Genomic DNA, 23,922 nt, shown 5'->3' on the forward strand with positions numbered 1-23,922 from the left:
GAGTTTACCTACATACAAGAATGGACAGGAAACTATTCAATCTTGCAGACAATGAGGCAATAGCGGCACATTCCCAAGAGCACCTACAAAACCTCATGAACCGGTTCACCCAAGCATGCCAGGACTTAAGCCTGACCACAAAAACGATGGGACAAGAACAAGCCCCCTCCATTACCATCAACAACTACACACTGGAAGATGTCAGCAACTTCACTTACCTTGGGTCCACCATCACCAACAACCTGTCACTTGACGCCGAGCTCAGCAGCCGCAATGGAAAAGCAGCCTCCACCTTTGGTAAACTTACATCTAGTGTATGGAACAACCACAAACTCAGAGTACAGACAAAGGTACAGGTGTACAAAGCCTGTGACACCAGCATGCTCCTGTATGGCAGCGAAACCTGGATACCATACTAATACCAAGAGCGATGGCTAAACAACTTCCACCTGCGTGCCTGAGGCGAATACTGGGCATCACCTGGAAGGACCAGATCACCCATACCGCAGTCTTGGAGAGAGCACAGTATGTACTCTCTCCTGAGGCAGCGACGTCTTCGCTGGCTGGGCCACATCCGTCGGATGGACAACGGACGAATCCCGAAATACATTCTCCATGCAGGATTGTCCTCTAGAAAGAGACCAACTGGCCGCCCACAGCTGTGCTATAAAGATGTCTGCAAGCAAGACCTCAACTCCTTTGTCATCAACATTGACACCTGGGAAGATGCCGCCCAGGACCGTCTCCACTGGCAGCAGGAACTTCGCAACGGGCTGCTGACAAGCGAAACAATCCTGGCTCAACACTGAGAAGCAAAGAGGAAAGAATATCAGGACACCACCACAACATCTACAACATCCGGGCCAGCCTACAAATGTGACAACTGTGGCCGAGTCTGCCTCTCACAGAGTGGACTTCACAGCCACAGCAGATGCTGCGCTAAGACCTAACCCCTCAAGGCACAATACATCTATGGTCTCCCGAGACTGCGATGCCGACGATGTTGATCCCACATACTGAGCCCTACTTCTCTCTCTTCTCTGAGGGCCAATAGCCATGGAACCCCAATTGGTCCTCTCTGACCCATTCCTCCTTCTTCTGACTCATCAGCCACAGAGGAACATGCCTCCTCACTCCATGTTTCTATACTGCACTCTGTTCTGTACTCCCCTATGACAGTCCACCTCTAAAGGCACAACAGTTCCTGCATACTGTAGATTGAGTTTGAATTAATTAGTGTTTTATGGTGATTATATGCTGGGGCCACAGGCAGAGTGGTGTGTGGCAGTCCTAAGCACTAATTAACCATTAAAAACTGTCCACAGTAATGATCCCCAGCTGTAAGGGCCACAGCCAACTCATCCTGCAGATGTCCATTCACAAATAGACCCATCCATCAGCCTTCTACCACTGGTCCTCATTTACAAGTCATTCCACAGAGAGAAGCTGGCCAGGCCTGAAAGAGGGAACAGGCGGGAGGTTGGGCGCAATCTCTGCCAAAGTATTTATAGATCAGTGTGTTTGGACACACACCTGGTGGGAAGCAGTCCTCTTGGACGGGCCTCACACACCCACTTCACCTTCAGCCCGCACGGAAGTTTTCAGTCGGAACTAAGTGGGCGTGTCGCCAGGCCGTGGCGGTGCGGATGGGCAGAGGACCCTGCCAATATCAGTAATACACTCCCGCCTCCTCCCCCCTGGTTGGCAGGCATGTGCTGCGCCTTGACAACGAGCCAGTAACAACAAACAGGAGGGAAATGGAACTCTGAATTTGGAAAAGCTCTTTGATCATTTAAGTTACCTTACCTTCCTTTCTTCTTTTATTTTTTACACCAGAAGTTTATTCACCTTTCTTTTATCGCACATTAAAATGAATGACTTCCTGCGTTGTGTGTTCTGACTGCCATGGGCTGACTGGCTACTCTCAGTCCAATTGTTAGACGCTATTTGTTCTTATTTTATCCGTGAAGTGTATGCCTCAAGTTTTCCATATGTGTAGTAGAATGTGTGAGACGAGCCACGTGTGGTGTCAACCAGAGGTTGGAGGGGAAAACTGAACATTAGGTCTACGTGGCCTACTAGATCATCGGACACAACTCCAGCCATCAAGGACCACCACGGTCCTGTTTTTAATTTCCCATGGAACGTTCAACTGTATACTGTAGCAATTATTCTGCTGTTATGTCTGTCCAGGTTTAAAATAGATACAGTACTGAATGATCAAAAGATGAGGAGGAAAACTAATCAGATGCACACGAGAACATAAATGTGTTCCTCCTAGAGTGGACTGAGTGTTGCGTGCTCTGGTTTGTGTGGTTGTTTGTGTGTAGATGTTGTGTGTGTGATATGATATGTGACCTTCTTCTCCCTACCAGTGGATGCTCTGGAGGCTATGATGGTAGCTCAGCTCCATCGTACCCCCCCTTCCCTCCAGGTAGGCCTCTCCTAGAGTACAGAGAGTGGAAATTATAGAGGATTTCACATTCACATCTAGCAGTGTGTATATTACAACAAATGATCTTGACCTTTTAACTCAACAGTTCTGTGCAGAAAATAGCATAAGCAAAGATGCCTATTTGTAATACAGACATTTTCACACCCTCAACGACACTAATGGCAAGGATGTAAAGGTCAATGTGTGTGGCAGTCATGCCTCTGAAGCCATGTGTTATAATGAGACATTAGTAGGTTCCTTCAGTGGAATAACCCACACTCAGTCATTCACACTATTTCCTGCTTTCCTGCTTCCTCTGACATTTTTTCCAACTTTCATGGGACTTGGAAAATGAGGATATTTCTTTCTGAATAAAATTGGCCAAAACATCTTGAGCTGTGTGTTAGGTGTAAGAGAAGGCTCTGAGATGTTTTGCTATGTTGAAAAAATACTCAGTCTGCTAAATAATTTGAACACAACTTTGATTTGTTCCCTTTCCCTCCTACAGTGGGCTCAGCTACCTGTCCTAAATATGCTGTTTGAGTTAGATTGGCGTGTTTGTGCCTCTGTTGTGTGTCCTAAATATGCTGTTTGAAAGATCATTCATTTTGATGAAGCACTACACTCTGAAGTTACATTGTTAATTTATTGAGCTTTCATTGTTAAGTTTCCTTGCAGAAAGTTGAATAAAATCGCTCATAATAGCTGTCCTCACTGCATAATGACTTCTAGATAAGTCATAGCAATTTTTTCAAATGTTTATTGGAAGCTGAACACTCATGTGTAGGTGTATAATAGAATTGGCTCTCATACAATCAGCTGACTGGCCTGGCTTTTGCCCCTCCTCAGGTGCGTACCCTCCTCCTCCCCCGGGTGGCGCAGCAGCCTCCTGGGCCGGGGTATTCGACAGTGTCAAGGCCTGGGAATACAATGCACGGTGGGATAGCGAGCGAGAGTGCCACAAGGAAAGAGACAGAACCAGAGAACACGGACATGAGAAAGAAAGGGAGAGGGAACACAGGCCTTCCTTCCAGGCTGTGTTCTCTGAGAAGCAGGTTTTACCTCAGTATTGGCACTAGGACTCTTTATGGAAACACCATGATAAGAATGCAATTTGAGGAGAAGGAAAGAGGACAGAATAGACAGGAGAGAAACACTGAATGCAGTCCTCTAGACTAGAGGGTTGCCAGGTGCTAGTGTTGGAGAAGTGGAGGGGAGGTGCAGGGTGGAGGCAGGGGTGTTGTACTGGATCTGGCACAGCAGTTGGAGTTGGGTAGTGGGTGGAACCCCTGGGTGTCTGCTATACAGCTGCTGCTGCCACAGGGGGCGGAATAGAGCTGGGAAAGAGAATGAACTAATACAAAACACACAGGCTCTCTGGTGCTGAGGGGCCAGCATGGGTAGAGATGGCAAGATCACAACACATTGTCAGTGAAGTTATATTCTTTCAACCAAATGTCCCAGTGTTTTCCAGTCTGGTAGATCTGTGCAGGGTCTCTGCTGTTCTCTTCTAGATGAGCCCCGTCTGTCTTCTCTGTACTGTAGCTCTCTGCTGATGACCAGCTGATGACAAGCGCCCATGTGATCCCAGCTCCTATTTTCACACAATGTCCTACTCTACTGCCCTACAGTCTGCCAGCTAGCAAGCACATGTGCCATGCATAAACACACACCGTACACACACAGTAGGGCTGGGACGATACCACAATTGCATTATTTCGTCCATGGCAAAAATGAAAACACAAAGCAGACTATAACTATTTTGGTTCTCTAAAAACCTGCTGTATGTAAACTATTGTGTGCTATAGTTGTTTGTTTCCAACATTATGGCTGTTTTCCTAAAGAAGGTGCCAAGTATGACACACATACTGCCTCTTGCCTCTTACTCACGCACTCCTCCTTGTGCAGCTTATCAACCTACTCTCTCCCTCCTACACACACTATGACTAGTTATGTTCTTCTTAATCTAGTGTCTCTCTGTCTTAACACACTCCCAGAGTGTGAAGAGCCTTGGCGTGACCCTGGACAACACCCTGTCGTTCTCCGCTAACATCAAGGCGGTGACCCGATCCTGCAGGTTCATGCTCTACAACATTCGGAGAGTACGACCCTGCCTTACACAGGAAGCGGCACAGGTCCTAATCCAGGCACTTGTCATCTCCCGTCTGGATTACTGCAACTCGCTGTTGGCTGGGCTCCCTGCCTGTGCCATTAAACCCCTTCAACTCATCCAGAATGCCGCAGCCCGTCTGGTGTTCAACCTTCCCAAGTTCTCTCACGTCACCCCGCTCCTCCGCACACTCCACTGGCTTCCAGTTGAAGCTCGCATCTGTTACAAGACCATGGTGCTTGCCTATGGAGCTGTGAGGGGATCGGCACCTCTGTACCTTCAGGCTCTGATCAGTCCCTACATCCAAACGAGGGCATTGCGTTCATCCACCTCTGGCCTGCTGGCTCCCCTTCCTCTGCGGAAGCATAGTTCCCGCTCAGCCCAGTCAAAACTGTTCGCTGCTCTGGCACCCCAATGGTGGAACAAGCTCCCTCACGACGCCAGGACAGCGGAGTCACTCACCACCTTCCGGAGACATTTGAAACCCCACCTCTTTAAGGAATACCTGGGATAGGATAAAGTAATCCTCCTTTACAATATTTTTGGGATATTGTAAAGTGGTTATCCTACTGGCTATAGGGTGAATGCACCTATTTGTAAGTCGCTCTGGATAAGAGCGTCTGCTAAATGACGTAAATGTAAATGTAAATGTTAACTCTTTGCTGCAGTGGGTCATGCTGAGGATCATATTGGGGACAGCTGTGTTCCAGGTTATATGAGGGAAGTGGGACATATGGGTAGCTGGAAAGCTGTAATGTAACCACAGGAGGAGAGGAGGAAGTCAGGGAGGGAGGGACAGCCATGTGTGTGACAGGCCCACTGGGACAGACAGACAGATCTGGCTCTGTGGTTCTGTTCTGGTCCCCATGGAGAGCTCCGGTTTACGTGTCTCTCTCCCAGGGTGTTTAGAACTCCAGGGTGTTGGGCTGTGTGCGCAATAGGGTTGAATATTTTCCCGGTATTTTACAAATGTTCCATCCCGAGAATAAATCACTTTTCTCATGGGTAACTCGGTGTGTCATTCAAAAGCATTATAAAACATATACATATGTCTGGATTTGATTAGAGCTTTGATCAGCATGAACATTCAAACCTGATGCTACCTGAGCCTAAAGAGCCATATATTAAATATATTTGATGAGCCCTAAATTAACAACATTTAATGAGCCCAAGGCCAAAAAAGCCCAAATGATTGATATCCAATACATATACAGTATCAGTAAAAAGATTGGACACACCTACTCATTCAAGGGTTTTTCTTTATTTTTACTATTTTTTACATTGTAGAATAATAGTGAAGACATCAAAACTATGAAATAACACATATGGAATAATGTAGTAACCAAAAAAGTGTTAAACAAATCAAAATATATTTTATATTTGAGATTCTTCAAAGTAACCACCCTTTGCCTTGATGACAGCTTTGCACACTCTTGGCATTCTCTCAACCAGCTTCATGAGGTATTCACCTGGAATGCATTTCAATTAACAGGTGTGCCTTCTTAAAAGTTCATTTGTGGAATTTCTTTCCTTCTTAATGCATTTGAGCCAATCAGTTGTGTTGTGACAAGGTAGGGGGGGTTTACAGAAGATAGCCCTGTTTGGTAAAAGACCAAGTCCATATTATGGCAAGAACAGCTCAAATAAGCAAAGAGAAACGACAGTCCATCATTACTTTAAGACATGAAGGTCAGTCAATACAGAACATTTAAAGAACTTTGAACGTTTCTTCAAGTGTGGTCCTCTGTAGCTCAATTGGTAGAGCATGGCGCTTGTAACGCCAGGGTAGTGGGTTCGATCCCCGGGACCACCCATACGTAAAAATGTATGCACACATGACTGTAAGTCGCTTTGGATAAAAGCGTCTGCTAAATGGCTTAATATTATTATTATGTGCAGTCGCAAAAACCATCAAGCGCAATGATGAAACTGGCACTCATGAGGACCGCCACAGGAATGGAAGACCCAGAGTTACCTCTGCTGCAGAGGATAAGTTTAGAGTTACCAGCCTCAGAAATTGCAGCCCAAATAAATGCTTCACAGAGTTCAAGTCACAGACACATCTCAACATCAACTGTTCAGAGGGGACTGTGTGAATCAGGCCTTCATAGTCGAATTGCTGCAAAGAAACCACTACTAAAGGACACCAATAATAAGAAGAGACCTACTTGGGCCAAGAAACACGAGCAATGGACATTAGACCGGTGGAAATGTGTCCTTTGGTCTGGAGTCCAAATTTGAGATTTTTGGTTCCAACCGCCGTGTGGGTGAACGGATTATCTCCTCATGTGTATTTCCCACCGTAAAGCATGGAGGAGGAGGTGTTATGGTGTGGGGGTGCTTTGCTGGTGACACTGTCTGTGATTTATTTAGAATTCAAGGCACATTTAACCAGCATGGCTACCACAGCGTTCTGCAGCGATACGCCATTCCATCTGGTTTGGGCTTAGTGGGACTATAATTTGTTTTTCAACAGGACAATGACCCAACACACCTCAAGGCTGTGTAAGGGCTATTTTACCAATAAGGAGAGTGATAGAGTGCTGCATCAGATGACAATTGCGATGGTTTGGGATGAGCCGGATGGCAGAGTGAAGGAAAAGCAGCCAACAAGTGCTCAGCATATGTGGGAACTCCTTCAAGACTGTTGGAAAAGCATTCCAGGTGAAGCTGGTTGAGAGAATGCGAAGAGTGTGCAAAGCTGTCATCAAGGCAAAGGGTGGCTATTTGAAGAATATAAAATATAAAATATATTTTGATTTGTTTAACTTTTTTTGGGTTACCACACTATTACATATGTGTTATTTCATAGTTATTTCATACAATGTAGAAAATAGTAAAAATAAAGAAAAACCCTTGAATGAGTAGGTGTGTCCAAACCTTTGACTGGTACTGTATGATATAGGCTACTGCACATTACAGACATCATAAAAACATAAAAGCCCATAGATGTAGCTAGATATATGCTCTCTTGGGTAAATAAATGAAACGAGCTCCAGTAGGCTAATCATTTTGAGTTTGAACTGTATTACTGTACTGTGTTATACTGTATTATGGTTCAAACCATGATAAAGCAGGAGAGAACATGCGATTCTGGTGCAGCACATGCGGCCTACAAAGTTACAAGTATAGGCTAGCAAATTTGATTTTAATTCTGAAATATAATAGAGCCTATTTGTATAATTAGTAGGCTGACGCATATATATATTTCATAATATTTCCCCTAATGTTATTAGCCTATCTCCTCTTTCTCTCTCTATTGTTGTTTCATTCCTTCCTCGCTTTCAACAGTTAAATGAAATAAGATTTGTTGTCCTTACCTTTATTATTCTGATGACATCCTTGAATAATATAGGGCTAGAATTAGATGCAGAAGGGTTTCAGTTCTCTTCACGAAGATTGAATGGTTATGGGTCTGAATAAATAATTGCTATAGCCTACCGCCATCGTGCGTGTTCGCTCTTCTTTCAAACTACCTGTGAGTTCTATTGGCTGCTGTATTTAACATTCAGCAAAAAAGAGCTTGCGTCCCTCTTCGAATAGTCTATTGGTATAAGAAATGCTAAAAAAATTATGTCCAGCAAGCTATTCAAGTCTAGCTTTTCCTGCATGGTACTCCAAGAGCTAAGGAGCGTTTTTTTAAGGAGAGGCCAGCGGAGCATAGGTGCGTGCGTATTGCGCAAGAGACAGAGGCTATAAGTTAGAAGCTTATTATGCATAACCCATAATTAATTAGCTAAATATAAGGCTAATACTGCATTGAATGTATTACCTGAAAGAGATAGGCTAGGACATCTATATATAGGGCTATATATCAATCTAGAACAGGATTACCTATTTGAATGGAGTTGATGGAGCGAGAGAAAGACTGCGAGAGAGTGCTTGTGCGTGCACTGATTTAAAGCAACGATATTCAAGTGATAGGCTGTTTTAAAACTGGGCAGCTGAAATAAAAATATATATAATCTTGAAAAATTGAATAATTGAAAAAATAAATGTGACCCGCGAAAGCCAGATGGAGATGGGTAAATTAGATGCGCATTCTGTCTTTATATTAGCAAATGTAGGCCTACCTGTCACAAGAAAAAAAAGTTACCATGATGAGATGATCGTTCTACATGCATTGTGAACCGCGCTCCATACTGAGATGGGCTGTCTGTCCACACCCTGAGCGTTGATTCATCATGCAGAGGCCATAGAGAAGCCAGATTTAGCCATCGCATATAATTTAACAGTTCCATTTCGGGCCATGCTGTTCATATAAATCATTTATTATAATTTACCGGTTTCTCGCAGTTATTTATCCTGGGAAAAGGGAGTGATTTAGGGCGGTAAAACTCGATAACCGGGTTCCTGCTATTCAACCGTAGTGTGCACGCCCTTCATTCTGATCACATGGCATGATGCATATTGGGTACATGAAAGTCTGCTGATGGTATCTATTTTGAGTATGAACATTTTAGTAGTGAATTACATTTTCTGTGTGTATGTTGCTAGCAGAGTAGAGGCTCAACCTTTCTGGTGTATGGCCACCCTGGTTGTGTAGAGGTGTCAGTAACGTGTGTTCTGGTTGCATACTGCTCTTTAAAGGGATCTGCTTAGCACCACTGATACCCTCTGAGTCACAGCCTGACTGGGACAGCCCTCTCTGGGCACCAGCCTCTGGCACAACCACCAGCCAGGCATGTTTGGGAGTTAGCACCTAGGCTAACACTCTGGCTAATGCAACACAGAACAGTCCCACTCACCCCCTCCCAAAGACACCCCTTACACATTGACACTCACTGGCACATTTTTTGTAGAGTGAATTATTTTCCTTTTCATCCCTCCTTCAATCTCTCCCTTTCTGGCTGGTGCACGCAGCCCAGGCAGCTGGTTGGCCATTTGGTGAACACTTGTCCTCTGAATGTGATCTCATCTCATCCCTGTAGCTCAGTATGGAGGGGCTTGTCATCTCGCCAGCTGGCAGGGCATCACACACACACACACACACACACACACACACACACACACACACACACACACACACACAGGGATTGTATTAGTGTTCTGGGTGTTATTAATGGTAACCAATATGTAAGTGACACAAACGTTCTCTTTCTGACACATGCACAGGGTTCTTCTATCTGTTCAGTGTTAATAGAGACTGAATTTAGAAACATTCTTGATCCCCAGGCTTAGAGGAACACAAAGCTCATTCTCACGCATACACTTACAATGTTTTCCTGTATTAAACCTGCACTAGGAAGCGAACACTTATTCATCCAGTTGCAGTGACTCTGTGTGAAGTGGGTATAAGTGTGTTAGTGCTAACAACTGTGGAAGACTGCAAACAGGCCCTCAGGTCTGCACTCCCACTACTAATAGAAGAACTCCCAGTGCCCAAATATTTAATGAGTCCTTCAACTCCACCGCTCACTCTCTCTCTCTCTCTCTCTCTCTCTCTCTCTCTCTCTCTCTCTCTCTCTCTCTGCTTTGGCAAGGGTGTTTTTCACGTTCCAATTGGATGAGCTCTCTATGTCAGATGGCTTTTGAGCACCATATGTGTCTATTTGTAAAGTTAATACATGTGTGTATTCTCTGCACTTTAGAAACGGATACTTTAGGAGGCTGGAGGTGCATGTCTGTTTCAGCTTCTGTCACTATGTCCTACCTGCTCTGCAGCATAAAACACCCCTCCACCGTGTGTGTGCGCGTACATGTGTGGACAAAGAGAGTGCTGAGGTTGTGAGAGGGGAGGGGGATGGTGTGAATTAGTGAATGATGGTGTGAAAGAGTGTGGCCCTGTGGGACCAGGAGTCCTCCAGTAAATAATGGAGCTGTTTGTTGAGACCAGAGGGGGGGATGGTGCTGCTTTCATCTAAAGGTCACAGGAGGACAGAGGTGGGCTTTGTGTTCACCACAGGATGCTATTAAACTAAAGCCAAACAGAGAGCCTTGTGGGTAAAGGTGCTGCTATCGTCTGGTCCCCTGGGCCAAGCATTTCTACAGAAATGACCCTGCAACACATGAGGAGAGAGAGCAAAGAAAATGGGCCAATAGAATGTTACCTGGCTTATCACATTACTTCTGCCACTCTCTAGTTTCCATTGTCCAACAAGAAGACTGTTTCAGTGATGTCCAGTGAGGAAGCAGTGTTTGTGGTTTTTGACCAGTGCGAGTTGTTGTTGCAGTGAGGTGAAGCGCCACCGGCACAGGGACTACAGGGAGACAGTAACCAGTGTTTGTCTGTCTGTGTGTGTTAACAGTAGCAGCAGGAGGAGACATGAGAGTGAGGAGGGGGACAGCCATCGGAGACAAACACAAGAAGGCCAAGATGAGCAGAGAGGACAAGGAGCCAAGCCAGGAACTCTCCCCTAACCAGAAGAACCAATCTGAGCCCACAGAGTGACTCTGTCCCTCTCACCAGCAAATAGGAGGCCCTGTTGTGACCCTCAGGCATTCTGTTTAACCTATCAGAGACTGGACTGTAAATAATTGTTTTATGTTTACGTTGGATACAACCTGTATATTTTGACTCACCTGAGAGAGGTGTTTGCTTTGTTGAATTTAAGAGAGACGTTTGGATAAAGGAGCTGACTGGACCTCAGCTGAATAGTTTGAATTTGAGTGAGCTGTGTTAAATAATATCTTATCCCAGGTAATTTAAAGTGAACCCAAACCCCCAACCCTTGCCAAACTCTCAGACAAGTGTCCTTTTCGAATGACTTTATTGATTATTTTACCAAAGGTACCATCAGATATACTACGCAGGCCAAAGCGTGTGACAGAACCGCGTTAGATGGTCCTAGAGCAGACACATCCACGGAAACACACACAGAAACAAAGTCAGGTTTTTTTTTTTTCAAAAGTAGGAAAATCAGTAAGGCCTCCACGATGTCACCTTAATATTACTTTTAACAGATTATGAACACATTTGTACTTTATTTTTTTTTACTATACTTTTGCCAGTGGTTTGATAATTTAGCAACAGCTTCTGAAAACATCTCAACACAGACGACTACTTGGCAATGTGTCTTCAGTCCAACAGATGAAGATGATAACCACTGTCAGTACAAACGTAATAAAGCCTATATTCAAAGGCCATCAAACAAACATAGAAAGAAAGAAATATAGAAACATAGTACAATTGCTTGAATCAGTAGTTTTTTAGACAGCCAACATTTACAATAAAGAAATGTGAGTCCAATTAAATGCATACTCTAACATAGAACTAATGGAATTGGCAACTGGTGTCCCCTCCCAACCACCCACCCCCCTTATTGGATGCTTTGTCATAGAACGAGCCTCTCCACCAATCAGATTGCTCTGTACATCCCATGGGTAGGGCCACAGATCCAGCTCCTCCCAGCTCAGTGTGTCTGGGGGGTTTGGTGAAATTCCAGTCACATGGTTGGTTGGCCTCCTCTGAACTCCTGGCAAAGTCTCAGCTGTCCATCAGGAGTCAGGCTTCTAAGGTCCGCCTTCCATAGCTACATCACTAGTGTAAGCCCATCCCATACGGTAGGGCTCAGCATTGTAATCCAGTCTAAAGCTCCGTCCACATTCCTTGGTCAGTGTTGGCCCCTCCCCGTGGCTTCAGCGGGGCTACAGCAGGCTTCCGGGCCAGGACACGATGGTCAGGGTGATTCTGCCCCGCAGCTCCTTCAGTAGACGCACCAGGGCTGTGTGGGTCATCCCCCACGTACTCTTGCCATTCACCTCCAGCAGAATGTCCCCACATCTACACACACAGAGAGGGAGGGGGGTTAATGCAGGGTTTAAAAACCATAGAGATGGACTCAGTATAGTAAAGGAGGCCCAGATAGCAATGCTAGCAGTGTGTAAATACAAGACTACTGTAACGATTAGGTAAATACTGGATATAATTTCTCACCGAAAAATAGAAGATTCAGCAGACATGCAGCGATATAGGTCCTGTGTAAGACATAGGTTTAGTAGTCCGTACCGTATCCTGCCATCGTTGTATGCTGGTGTGCCCTCCACGATGGAGCGGATGAAGAAGGACTGATTGCAGTTGACCTCCTCCTGCCCCCCCACGATGCTGAAGCCCAGGCTGCCTGAGGTGCTCCGGCGCAGCACAATGTCTTTGCAGCAGTACAGGTGCCTGCAATGGACAAAAAGGGAAATTAGGAAATCTCTAGACTGCTGCTAGCATTCAAATGTGTGCCCAGCCTGTACTGTGTGCACATATGCAGCAGTGAGAATGCAGAGTCCCGTGGCAGTCTGTCAGAAAAAACAACGGCTTGGCTGTTGTCCAATGAGAATGGGGACATTACTTTTCCTCCCAGGTGAGGCAGAGCTGTGAAAATACAGTGCTGAGAATTTTTTTTATTTATTTACGTAAGAACAGTTTTTTATACCAGTAGTGGCAGATTTGTTGAGAAAGGGGCATACCCCTCGCTCTGCCAGAGTCTGACCTCTATCCAAACGAGAGAGCTAGAAGGGGTTTAATCCCTCAATCCAACACCTCTGCCACACATCACACCCCAGGAGAGATGGGAAGGCTTGTCTGATGAGCAAATCCCTTTAAAGTTGGCACCGTGAGCTGTTTAAAGGAGCATGAGGAGAAGGAGAGGAGGGAGGGGGACATGGGATGGAGAGTGTCAGAGTGACCACTGTCTGAGACTGGGATGTGATGAAGAGGATGAGCGAGAGACGGTGAAGGCCATGGAGAGAAGGCCAGACGCTGTGTACACTAGTGTCTATTCATCATTCTGTCATCACCCTCCATTTCCACATCCACTGTCCCATATTGGCCTTGTAATGTAGCCTGTTACCTCTTTAGGTCTCTCTGTACCCTCCCATAGCTGTTGGCTAGTGCTTTTCATTAAGGGCCTTCACTCAAGTAGGAAGCCAACACCTAACTATGTTCATTAGCTCATTAAGTACATTGGTCTGTCAAAAGGGGCTTAAAAATATGCCAAACAGTGGCTATTGGTGTCTGGCCAACAGTATGGATAAGACTGAGTTCTAAACCTTGGAGTGTAGTGTATATAATTAGCATTCCTCCTCTCCTCCTCTCCCATCTGGCCCTGTCAAAGCCTGAGCTAGTCAGGACAGAGGGGAGGAGAGACTGATATAGGAGAAGAGAACATTTGTGCATTTTACATTTTAGTCATTTAGCAGACACTCTTATCCAGAGCGATGTACAGTTAGTACATTCATCTTATGATAGCTAGGTGAGACAACCACATATCACAGTCATAGTAAATTTTTCCTCAATACAGAAGTTATCAGCAAAGACGGTGCTAGTAGGAAAAGACAAGTGCAAGGCTTCTGAGATGTGACTGAGATGTCGAATAAGAAGGCTGGCTGGAGGGGTACTGCTTCTCACCTGGGCAGCTGCAACCATGACACCCACAGTGGGGAGTAGTCGTCGGTGTGTGGCAGCGTGGCAAGGCTCTGCTTGGTGCTGTCGGTGGGCGAGGGTGAGAGGCAAGGTGGCGAGGGGCAATCTGGCTGACTCTCCTCCGGAGGCCTCATCTCTAGCACCTTGAGCACCACGGGGGAGGTGGTGTTCTTCAGGTTGGCCACAGCCTCACCCCGCGTCACACCCGTCAGGTCCAGCCCATTAACGTTCAGCAGGATGTCACCTGCAGGCAGAGGGGAGGACAGAACACAGCAGCGCTCAGCACAGTGTTGTTGCCCTGACCACTGTTTGATTCTGATGCCTTTCAAAAGCAAAAGTTCCCAGGGACTTGTCTCGTCTGCCTATTGAATATTCAATCCCCTCTCGCAGGAACACAAAGCAGTGGGACCAAATAACTTCCAGATAATCAAGGTGGGCTTAGACAGTACTGTACACATAGCACTGCACTGCATCACACTGCACAGCCAGCTGCCATCTGGAGTGGAGGCTCGCTCAAAGGACAACATCCACCCCCTTTGATTAGGATGCACTATGCAGATACACACACACTAGGGTACAATATGGATAATTATTATGTAGACAGCTGTATTCACAAACATATGCATGTTACTGATACACACAGGAATGCACAGGAATACACACTCAGAATTATGCCTAGGGGAATAACACTAAATATCATACACACATCCTCACTCTCCTCACACACACACACACACACACACACACACACACACACACACACACACACACACACACACACACACACACACACACACACACACACACACACACACACACACACACACACACACACACACACACACACACACACACACACACACACACACACACACACACACACACACACACACACACACACACACACACAGATGTAGGGGATTGTGTGTTCAGATGGACAGACAAGTGGTACACCCAGGTCTGGTCTCTCTGTACTGTGGTTATCTGAGGCGGATCCCTAAAATGAGCAGTTGGTTCTGGGTTTAAATGCCTCCACTGCCCTTTGATGTTTGGCCCGGCACAGAGAGCTCCCTCGGATGTTCTAACGTCACACCCAGACACCCAAACACGCATACATACACCTATACTCTCACACACTGCAGTATATAGCCGTAACAGGCCTACCACAAGTGTATCCAATTATTTTGTTTGTGTTTGGTCTATTTCAGAGCTGACTGATTTTGTATAATGAGCTGATAAAGTGCAGCCTGTCATTTCCTCTGGAAGCTACTTAATACAATCTGAGTGTGGTGTGTGTGTGTGTCAGTGGTTGTGTGTGTTGGTGGGTGTATGTGTGTTATACTTAATTTGGCGAGCCCTGAACAGTAACACCACCCCTGCGTTTCCTGTTGGATAAATAACCTTGGTAATGAAACACAAGTCTGAGTGTTTATCTCAATCACCCTGTCTGTTCTACACAAGGGACATGTCACAAACACAAATTAAGCCTGTCTGCAGTACCAGCTCTGGCATCATGGAGACCAGCAGGGACTGCATGGAACAGAGAAACTATCCATTTTGGAGCAATTCAGGTAAATATGAGCTAAATTCCCTGCCAGAACATTGGATTTGATTTACTGTATGACTGAGTGAGAGTGAAAGAGAGAGAGAGAGAGAGAGTGTGAGTGTGTATAATTGTATGAGTGTGTGGGACTGTGTGAGTGTGTGTGAGACTGTGATGTATAAGGTTTATCATCAGGCTGGTACCTTTGCGGATGGATCCCTCCTGTCCCACCACTCCGTTGGGGTCCACGTTAGTGACGTAGACAGGGAGGTCCCAGCCGCGGGAGGACATGCCCCCTGCCACTGTCATCCCCAGGGAATCATGGGGCTCCTTGGACAGCGTCACCGTCTTCTCATAACATGCCGGCTTCTCACATGAGTCCTGCAGAGGGGACACGACAGAGGGGAGGGGTGCAATGTGAGAAATGTGTTGAATTAAGGGTTACACTGTAATAGATGTGTGTTCGCGATAGAGTGTTTCTCATGTTGTTTGTTTGCGTCCTATGTGTTTTCTTGTGTTTTGTGTGAGAATTAGTGTGTAAGGCTAAGTATGTGATATTCATTATGGTTTGGAATATTTGTGGTTTGTGGAAGTGAGAGAGTGTATGTACTGTAGAAAGAGTGTGTATCTGTCCTGTGGTGTTTGTGTGTGTGTGTGCGTGTGTATGTGTGTGAGAGTCAAAGAGCGTAGAGTAGTGTGAGTAAAACGTGGACACATTGGGGTTGATGTGATGTGGCCTGTGCTGCTTCCCTAATGTGCTGCACTCACACATTTCTGACCCTCAGTCACATGGCATGACCAACCCAGGACACCACACTAACCACAGCTGTCACAAGCACTGACCAGTACTGCACACTGCAGGGGTGTGTGAGTGTGCATGTTGTACAGTAAATAATAATATGCCATTTAGCAGACGCTTTTATCCAAAGCGACTTACAGTCATGCGTGCATACATTTTTGTGTATGGGTGGTCCCGGGGATCGAACCCACTACCCTGGCGTTACAAGCACCGTGCTCTACCAGCTGAGCTACAGAGAACCACCCATGGGTGTATGATGTAAGTATGTGTCTGTGTTTGTGTGTGTGTATCTGTAATTGTATCTCTGTGCATGTGCCTGTGTTCAAATTAAATGAGTGTACGGTCCTGTTTTTCTTCCAGTAAAACTAAGATTGCTGACGGCCATGGAGTTCCTTCCTAGTCTTGGCTTGGTTTCCTTCCAACAGACAAAAACACAGCCACTAGAAGCCAACTTCATTAAGACCAATATTAAAACACAATATGAAGCCAACTTCATTATGGGGGCAGTGCAGTTAAAAACATGATTTCCAGTTTTTAAAAATTATATTTCCACACTTTGAGGTCGAAATAACACTCTGAAATTGTGAAAACGATGATGATGCCCTTTTTGTGTAATAGCTGAGGCACGTTCAACAAGGGGAATAGTTCACAAACATCTGCAGTGATACGCCATCCCATCTGATTTGCGCTTAGTGGGACTATCATTTGTTTTTCAGCAGGACAATGACCCAACACACCTCCAGGCTGTGTAAGGGATATTTGACCAAGAACGAGAGTGATGGAGTGCTGCATCAGATGACCTAGCCTCCACAATCACCCGACCTCAACCAAATTGAGATGGTTTGGGATGAGTCGGACCCGCAGAGTGAAGGAAAATCAGCCAACAAGTGCTCAGCATATGTGGGAACTCCTTCAAGACCGTTGGAAAAGCATTCCAGGTGAAGCTGGTTGAGGGAATGCCAAGAGTGTGCAAAGCTGTCATCAAGGCAAAGGGTGGCTACTTTGAAGAATACTTGGTTTAACACTTTTTTGGTTACTACATGATTCCATATGTGTTATTTCATAGTTTTGATGTCTTCACTATTATTCTACCATGTAGAAAATAGTAAAAATAAAGAAAAGCCCTTGAATGAGTAGGTGTGTCCAAACTTTTGACTGGTACTGTATATCCACAAAAAACTGCCCACACCCAACTCTTACCCTCCTCACACACCAATAACTCCACCCACACACAGCCACGAGCACATACAGCACTCAACCCTCACACGGAAACACACCCCAACAACTCCACCCACGCACAGCCACGAGCACATACAGCACCCAACCTTCACACTCCTCACACTGACACCCACACACAGCCGCGAGAACCTACACCCAGATTCAGCAAGACAGGAACTCTCTCTTGGAAAAGTGCACTCCTGCTTTGCAGGGTATCGCTGAGCAGTGATTTTTAATTGAAGTAAATGTTTTTTGAATGAGCAGTGATTGAGCAGTGATTGTTAATTGAAGTAAATCCATTTTTTGAATGAGCAGTGATTGAGCAGTGATTGTTAATTGAAGTAAATGTTTTTTGAATGAGCAGTGATTGTTATTGAAGCAAATTAGTTTTGGAATAAGTAGTGAGTATGTTTCAAAATTGTATATTCGTGTAGCTCAGTTGGTAGAGCATGGCGCTTGCAACGCCAGGGTTGTGGGTTCGATTCCCACGGGGGGCCAGTATGAAAAATGTATGCACTCACTAACTGTAAGTCGCTCTGATTAAGAGTGTCTGCTAAATGACAATATACATATAAACAAAAACATTCTGTCAGTTCTTTTTTTGTTCTCTATGCAATTTCATTATGGAATAAAGTTACTCTATTACATTCTATTTCATTCATCTAAACCATTAAAAGTGCTATTTCTTTAAAAAATGGACACCAGAACAATTTTCTCATTGTGCAACAACAATTATTTTATTGTTTCGAGCCGGTCCATTATATTGTCCCTCTTCTGGACAGCCTGGTTAAGTAGGGCGACTCTGTTGTCTGCAGGATCAGGGACTGGCTCGATGTTACATGCCTGTGCCACAACATAGTCCTCATCCAAGTCCTCTGTTATGCCCTCATGGATGAGGACCATGTTGTGGAGGACACAGGCACTGTCGATGACATCTGGGATCTTCTCCAGCAGCAGCATGTCATGATGTTGGAGCCTCCTCCACTTGCACTTTAAGAGGCCAAAGGATCTCTCGATTTGGACTAGGATGGAGCTGTGAATCGCGTTGAATCGCTTGTGCTTGTCCACTAGGTGACCATTGTCGCTGAATGGGACAATAAGTTCTAGGCTTAGGGGATAAAATGTTGGGAATCTAGGTGAGCCTTCAGGTCGCTGGTCCTGTACACCCTGCATCATGCACAGAACCAGCGTTGTCCGCGAAGTTGGCTGTCGCACACAGCTTGCAGCTGGAAGCTGGGCTGGCCTTTTCGGTTAATGTAGGCATCCCGATGTTCGGAGGGCCCCCTGATGGTAATGTGGGTGCCATCTATGCACCCAATCACACCAGGGAACCCTCTGATCCCCTGGACCCAGCCTCCAGAACTGGAATCTGGGTGTTGGCCACTTGATGTAGGTGGGCATCAGCTGGTTCTGGCAATCTACTATTTGGAGCAGTTGGTGGTGCAAATTGCCTTTGCTTAAGCAAAATTGGATTTTATTCATCTTAGAGTTTTGTCCTGCCTTGATGTATTGTTCGTTATAGGCTACATTGTACTTTTTTACATTGTACTTTAACATTTTAACATTTGAATTATTTGCCCTTTGTGCAACTGTCGATAGAGAAGGAGCCTTGTAAATAATATGCTTAATGTACATAAATAACCATTTGATTGATTATATCAGCTATTAGGCTGCACCCCAGCCGTCTGGTTGGTTGACTGTACACCCCACCCACCCAGCTGTCTGGTTGGTCAACTAACTAAGAGGCTAGGGTTCATCATTGGGGATTTTTGTGACACTTAACTTTATTTAGGCTAGTTTAATCAAAACACAGAGATCATCTACACATGCAAATTACCTGAAAGGTTTCTCGGCTCATCCTAAAATGAATCCGAAAGGCAAAGTCGTTGTACCGAGGGATGACTTCCTCCACATAACCCTCGACTCTTCCAATCGGCTGCTCACTTATTCTTGTCAATACACACACTAAAATAAACTCAGCAAAAAAAGAAACGTCCTCCCACTGTCAACTGCATTTATTTTCAGCAAACTTAACATGTGTAAATATTTGTATGAACATAAGATTCAACAACTAAGACATAAACTGAACAAGTTCCACAGGCATGTGACTAACAGAAATGGAATAATGTGTCCCTGAACAAAGGGGGGGGTCAAAATAAAAAGTTACAGTCAGTATCTGGTGGCCTATTGCGGACAGTCTGAGCACTGATGGAGGGATTGTGCATTCCTGGTGTAACTCGGGCAGTTATTGTTGCCATCCTGTACCTGTCCCGCAGGTGTGATGTTCGGATGTACCGATCCTGTGCAGGTGTTGTTACACGTGGTCTGCCACTGCGAGGACGATCAGCTGTCTGTCCTGTCTCCCTGTAGCGCTGTCTTAGGCGTCTCACTATACGGACATTGCAATTTATTGCCCTGGCCACATCTGCAGTCCTCATGCCTCCTTGCAGCATGCCTAAGGCACGTTCACGCAGATGAGCAGCGACCCTGGGCATCTTTCTTTTGGTGTTTTTCAGAGTCAGTAGAAAGGCCTCTTTAGCGTCCTAAGTTTTCATAACTGTGACCTTAATTGACTACAGTCTGTAAGCTGTTGGTGTCTTAACGACCGTGCCACAGGTGCATGTAATTAATTGTTTATGGTTCATTGAACAAGCATGGGAAACAATGTTTAACGAAGAAGTTTAATGAAGATCTGTGAAGTTATTTAGATTTTTATGAATTATCTTTGAAAGACAGGGTCCTGAAAAAGGGACGTTTCTTTTTTTGCTGAGTTTAGGTAGCCAATATGTGACATCAGTATCAGGGTCTAAAGAGTCATCGATTATTGCAGCTAAAATCAACATTTTACGTGGTCTATCCATTGTTTTACCAGAAAGAGTAGCTAAAACTAACGGAATGGAATGTTTGTCTTAAAAAAACTTTTAACAAACTCTGTTGAAAACAAACATAGTTTGCCACGAGCGTTCGCAAACAGAAGCCTTGTTGCACGCACCTCTGTTTGAAAAAAGATTTCTGGAATTTCAGCCTGTTCAGGTGGGATGGAACTTTTGTCCCACATCATGCTGTCACAATGTGATGTGATTATAATAGACTGTTCATCTGGGCAAGGGGGTGGGCTCTAGACCATCCTATCAGCCAAACAAGGCTTGTATGTATATATCTTCAAATTTGTTTCCTAACGCCCACATGATCAGACTAAGCATTTCAAGGGCCAAAGAAGGCTCAGGGAAATAAATTATTAACAATATAGACTGAGTGTACAAAACATTAGGAACACCTTCCTAATATTCAGTTTCACCCCCGATTGCCCTCAGAACAGCCTCAATTCACCGGGGCATGGACTCTACAAGGAGTTGTGTCAAGTTGGCTGGATGTCCTTTGGATGGTGGACCATTCTTGATACACACGGGAAACTGTTAAGTGTGAAAACTCCAGCAGCGTTGCAGTTCTTGACACACTCAAACTGGTGCGCCTGGCACCTACTACCATACCCTGTTCAAAGGCACTTAAATCTTTTGTCTTGCACATTCACCCTCTGAATGGCACACATACACAATCCATGTCTCATTCCTTAACCTGTCTCCTCCCCTTTACAGTGAGGGAAAAAAGTACTTGATCCCCTGCTGATTTTGTACGTTTGACCACTGACAAAGACATGATCAGTCTATAATTGTAATGGTAGGTTTATTTGAACAGTGAGAGACAGAATAACAACAAAAAAATCCAGAAAACGCATGTCAAAAATGTTATAAATTGATTTGCATTTTAATGAGGGAAATAAGTATTTGACCCCTCTACAAAACATGACTTAGTACTTGGTGGCAAAACCCTTGTTGGCAATCACAGAGGTCAGACGTTTCTTGTAGTTGGCCACCAGGTTTGCACACATCTCAGGAGGGATTTTGTTCCACTCCTCTTTGCAGATCTTCTCCAAGTCATTAAGGTTTCGAGGCTGACGTTTGGCAACTCGAACCTTCAGCTCCCTCCACAGATTTTCTATGGGATTAAGGTCTGGAGACTGGCTAGGCCACTCCAGGACCTTAATGTGCTTCTTTTTGAGCCACTCCTTTGTTGCCTTGGCCGTGTGTTTTGGGTCATTGTCATGCTGGAATACCCATCCACGACCCATTTTCAATGCCCTGGTTGAGGGAAGGAGGTTCTCACCCAAGATTTGATGGTACATGGCGCCGTCCATCATCCCTTTGATGCAGTGAAGTTGTCCTGTCCCCTTAGCAGAAAAACACCCCCAAAGCATAATGTTTCCACCTCCATGTTTGACGGTGGGGATGGTGTTCTTGGGGTCATAGGCAGCATTCCTCCTCCTCCAAACACGGCGAGTTGAGTTGATGCCAAAGAGCTCAATTTTGGTCTCATCTGACCACAACACTTTCACCCAGTTCTCCTCTGAATCATTCAGGTGTTCATTGGCAAACTTCAGACGGCCCTGTATATGTGCTTTCTTGAACAGGGGGACCTTGCGGGCGCTGCAGGATTTCAGTCCTTCACAGCGTAGTGTGTTACCAATTGTTTTCTTGGTGACTATGGTCCCAGCTGCCTTGAGATCATTGACAAGATCCTCCCGTGTAGTTCTGGGCTGATTCCTCACCGTTCTCATGATCATTGCAACTCCACGAGGTGAGATCTTGCATGGAGCCTCAGGCTGAGGAGATTGACAGTTCTTTTGTGTTTCTTCCATTTGCGAATAATCGCACCAACTGTTGTCACCTTCTCACCAAGCTGCTTGGCGATGGTCTTGTAGCCCATTCCAGCCTTGTGTAGGTCTACAATCTTGTCCATGACATCCTTGGAGAGCTCTTTGGTCTTGGCCATGGTGGAGAGTTTGGAATCTGATTGATTGATTGCTTCTGTGGACAGGTGTCTTTTATACAGGTAACAAGCTGAGATTAGGAGGAATCTCAGCTCGTTACCTGTATAAAAGACACCTGGGAGCCAGAAATCTTTCTGATTGAGAGGGGGTCAAATACTTATTTCCCTCATTAAAATGCAAATCAATTTATAACATTTTTGACATGCGTTGTTCTGGATTGTTTTGTTGTTATTCTGTCTCTCACTGTTCAAATAAACCTACCATTAAAATTATAGACTGATCATTTCTTTGTCAGTGGGCAAACGTACAAAATCAGCAGGGGATCAATTACTTTTTTCCCTCACTGTATCTACACTGATTGAAGTGGATTTAACAGGTGACATCAATAAGGGATCATAGCTTCACCTGGATTCACCTGGTCAGGCTATGTCATGGAAAGAGCAGGTGTTCCTAATGTTTTGTACACTCAGTGTATTTTGGAGTTATTTTCATTAAACGAACACACACAGTAATTTATTAGACAAACAGTGATGACTTAAAAATAAAATTACAAAGACTGCATGGGGGCTTTAAGACCAATATTAAAACACAATATAAAGGCCTGGTTAGATTTAGTCTAAATATGATCCTGCTGGAGGTGGCTTGCCTTATCTCAGAACAATAATACATTGTTATTGTTACTGCCTGCTATCTCTGCAGGGTTCTTTCTATTACAGCCTCATTCTCTCTCTACTAGCTTTGATGCCAATGACTTTATCTGAAGAATACAGTACCACTCCGACGTCACACATTCTCCACTTTTAACAATGTGTCTGCGAGAATTAGCACCTCAAATAGAGAAAGTGAGAAAAAAGCGAGACCAGAGCTGTGATGTTGATCATTATCAGAACAAGGGAATTCGTCAGCTCCAATAATGAGCTGGAGAAAATCCTGTTTAAGCGTGGAGGTGTGTGGTGGGGGGGGGTGGGGTGGGGGTGCAAATCCTGTAGGGTGGCGCCGATGTTTTCTTCATGGATAATAGGCTCAGAGAGAGAGAGAGAGGCGGCTGCTCTGGACCAGCGCACATGGCTCTCTGAGAGGAGCGGAACACTTTGGCACAGCCAGGGATGACACGCTCCTCTTTGATGGAGGAATAGTACGGCTCAGGATCATTTTCAAATACAGTTGAAGTCGGAAGTTTACATACACTTAGGTTGAAGTCATTACAATTCATTTTCAACCACTCCACAAATTTCTTGTTAACAAACTATAGTTTTGGCAAGTCGGTTAGGACATCTACTTTGTGCATGACGACACAAGTAATTTTTCCAACAATTGTTTACAGACAGATTATTTCACTTATAATTCACTGTATCACAATTCCAGTCTTTCAGAAGTTTACATACACTAAGTTGACTGTGCCTTTAAACAGCTTGGAAAATTCCAGAAAATGATGTCATGGCTTTAGAAGCTTCTGATAGGCTAATTGACATCATTTGAGTCAATTGGAGGTGTGCCTGTGGATGTATTTCAAGGCCTACCTTCAAACTCAGTTCCTCTTTGCCGACATCATGGGAAAATCAAAAGAAATCAGCCAAGACCTCAGAAAAAAAATTGTAGACCTCCACAAGTCTGGTTCATTCTTGGGAGCAATTTCCA

General features: G+C 44.9%; 1 protein-coding gene across 2 annotated transcripts in view; it reads right to left on the reverse strand.

Annotated features, from left to right (window-relative positions):
• Positions 1 to 11,237: 11,237 nt before the first annotated feature.
• The window catches only part of LOC121533301 (E3 ubiquitin-protein ligase LNX), a 66,153-nt gene continuing 53,468 nt past the window's right edge, over positions 11,238 to 23,922 (reverse strand). For both annotated transcript variants that reach the window (XM_041839114.2, XM_041839115.1), the window contains 4 exons: positions 15,643 to 15,820; positions 13,882 to 14,140; positions 12,493 to 12,651; positions 11,238 to 12,267 (listed from right to left, as the gene is read on the reverse strand). In XM_041839114.2, the coding sequence (XP_041695048.1) occupies positions 12,132 to 12,267; positions 12,493 to 12,651; positions 13,882 to 14,140; positions 15,643 to 15,820 (732 nt within the window). In that variant the 3' untranslated portion in view covers positions 11,238 to 12,131. The remainder of the gene's footprint in view (positions 12,268 to 12,492; positions 12,652 to 13,881; positions 14,141 to 15,642; positions 15,821 to 23,922) is intronic.

Source organism: Coregonus clupeaformis, chromosome 20 (assembly GCF_020615455.1).
Source record: "Coregonus clupeaformis isolate EN_2021a chromosome 20, ASM2061545v1, whole genome shotgun sequence".
Classification (NCBI taxonomy): domain Eukaryota; kingdom Metazoa; phylum Chordata; class Actinopteri; order Salmoniformes; family Salmonidae; genus Coregonus; species Coregonus clupeaformis.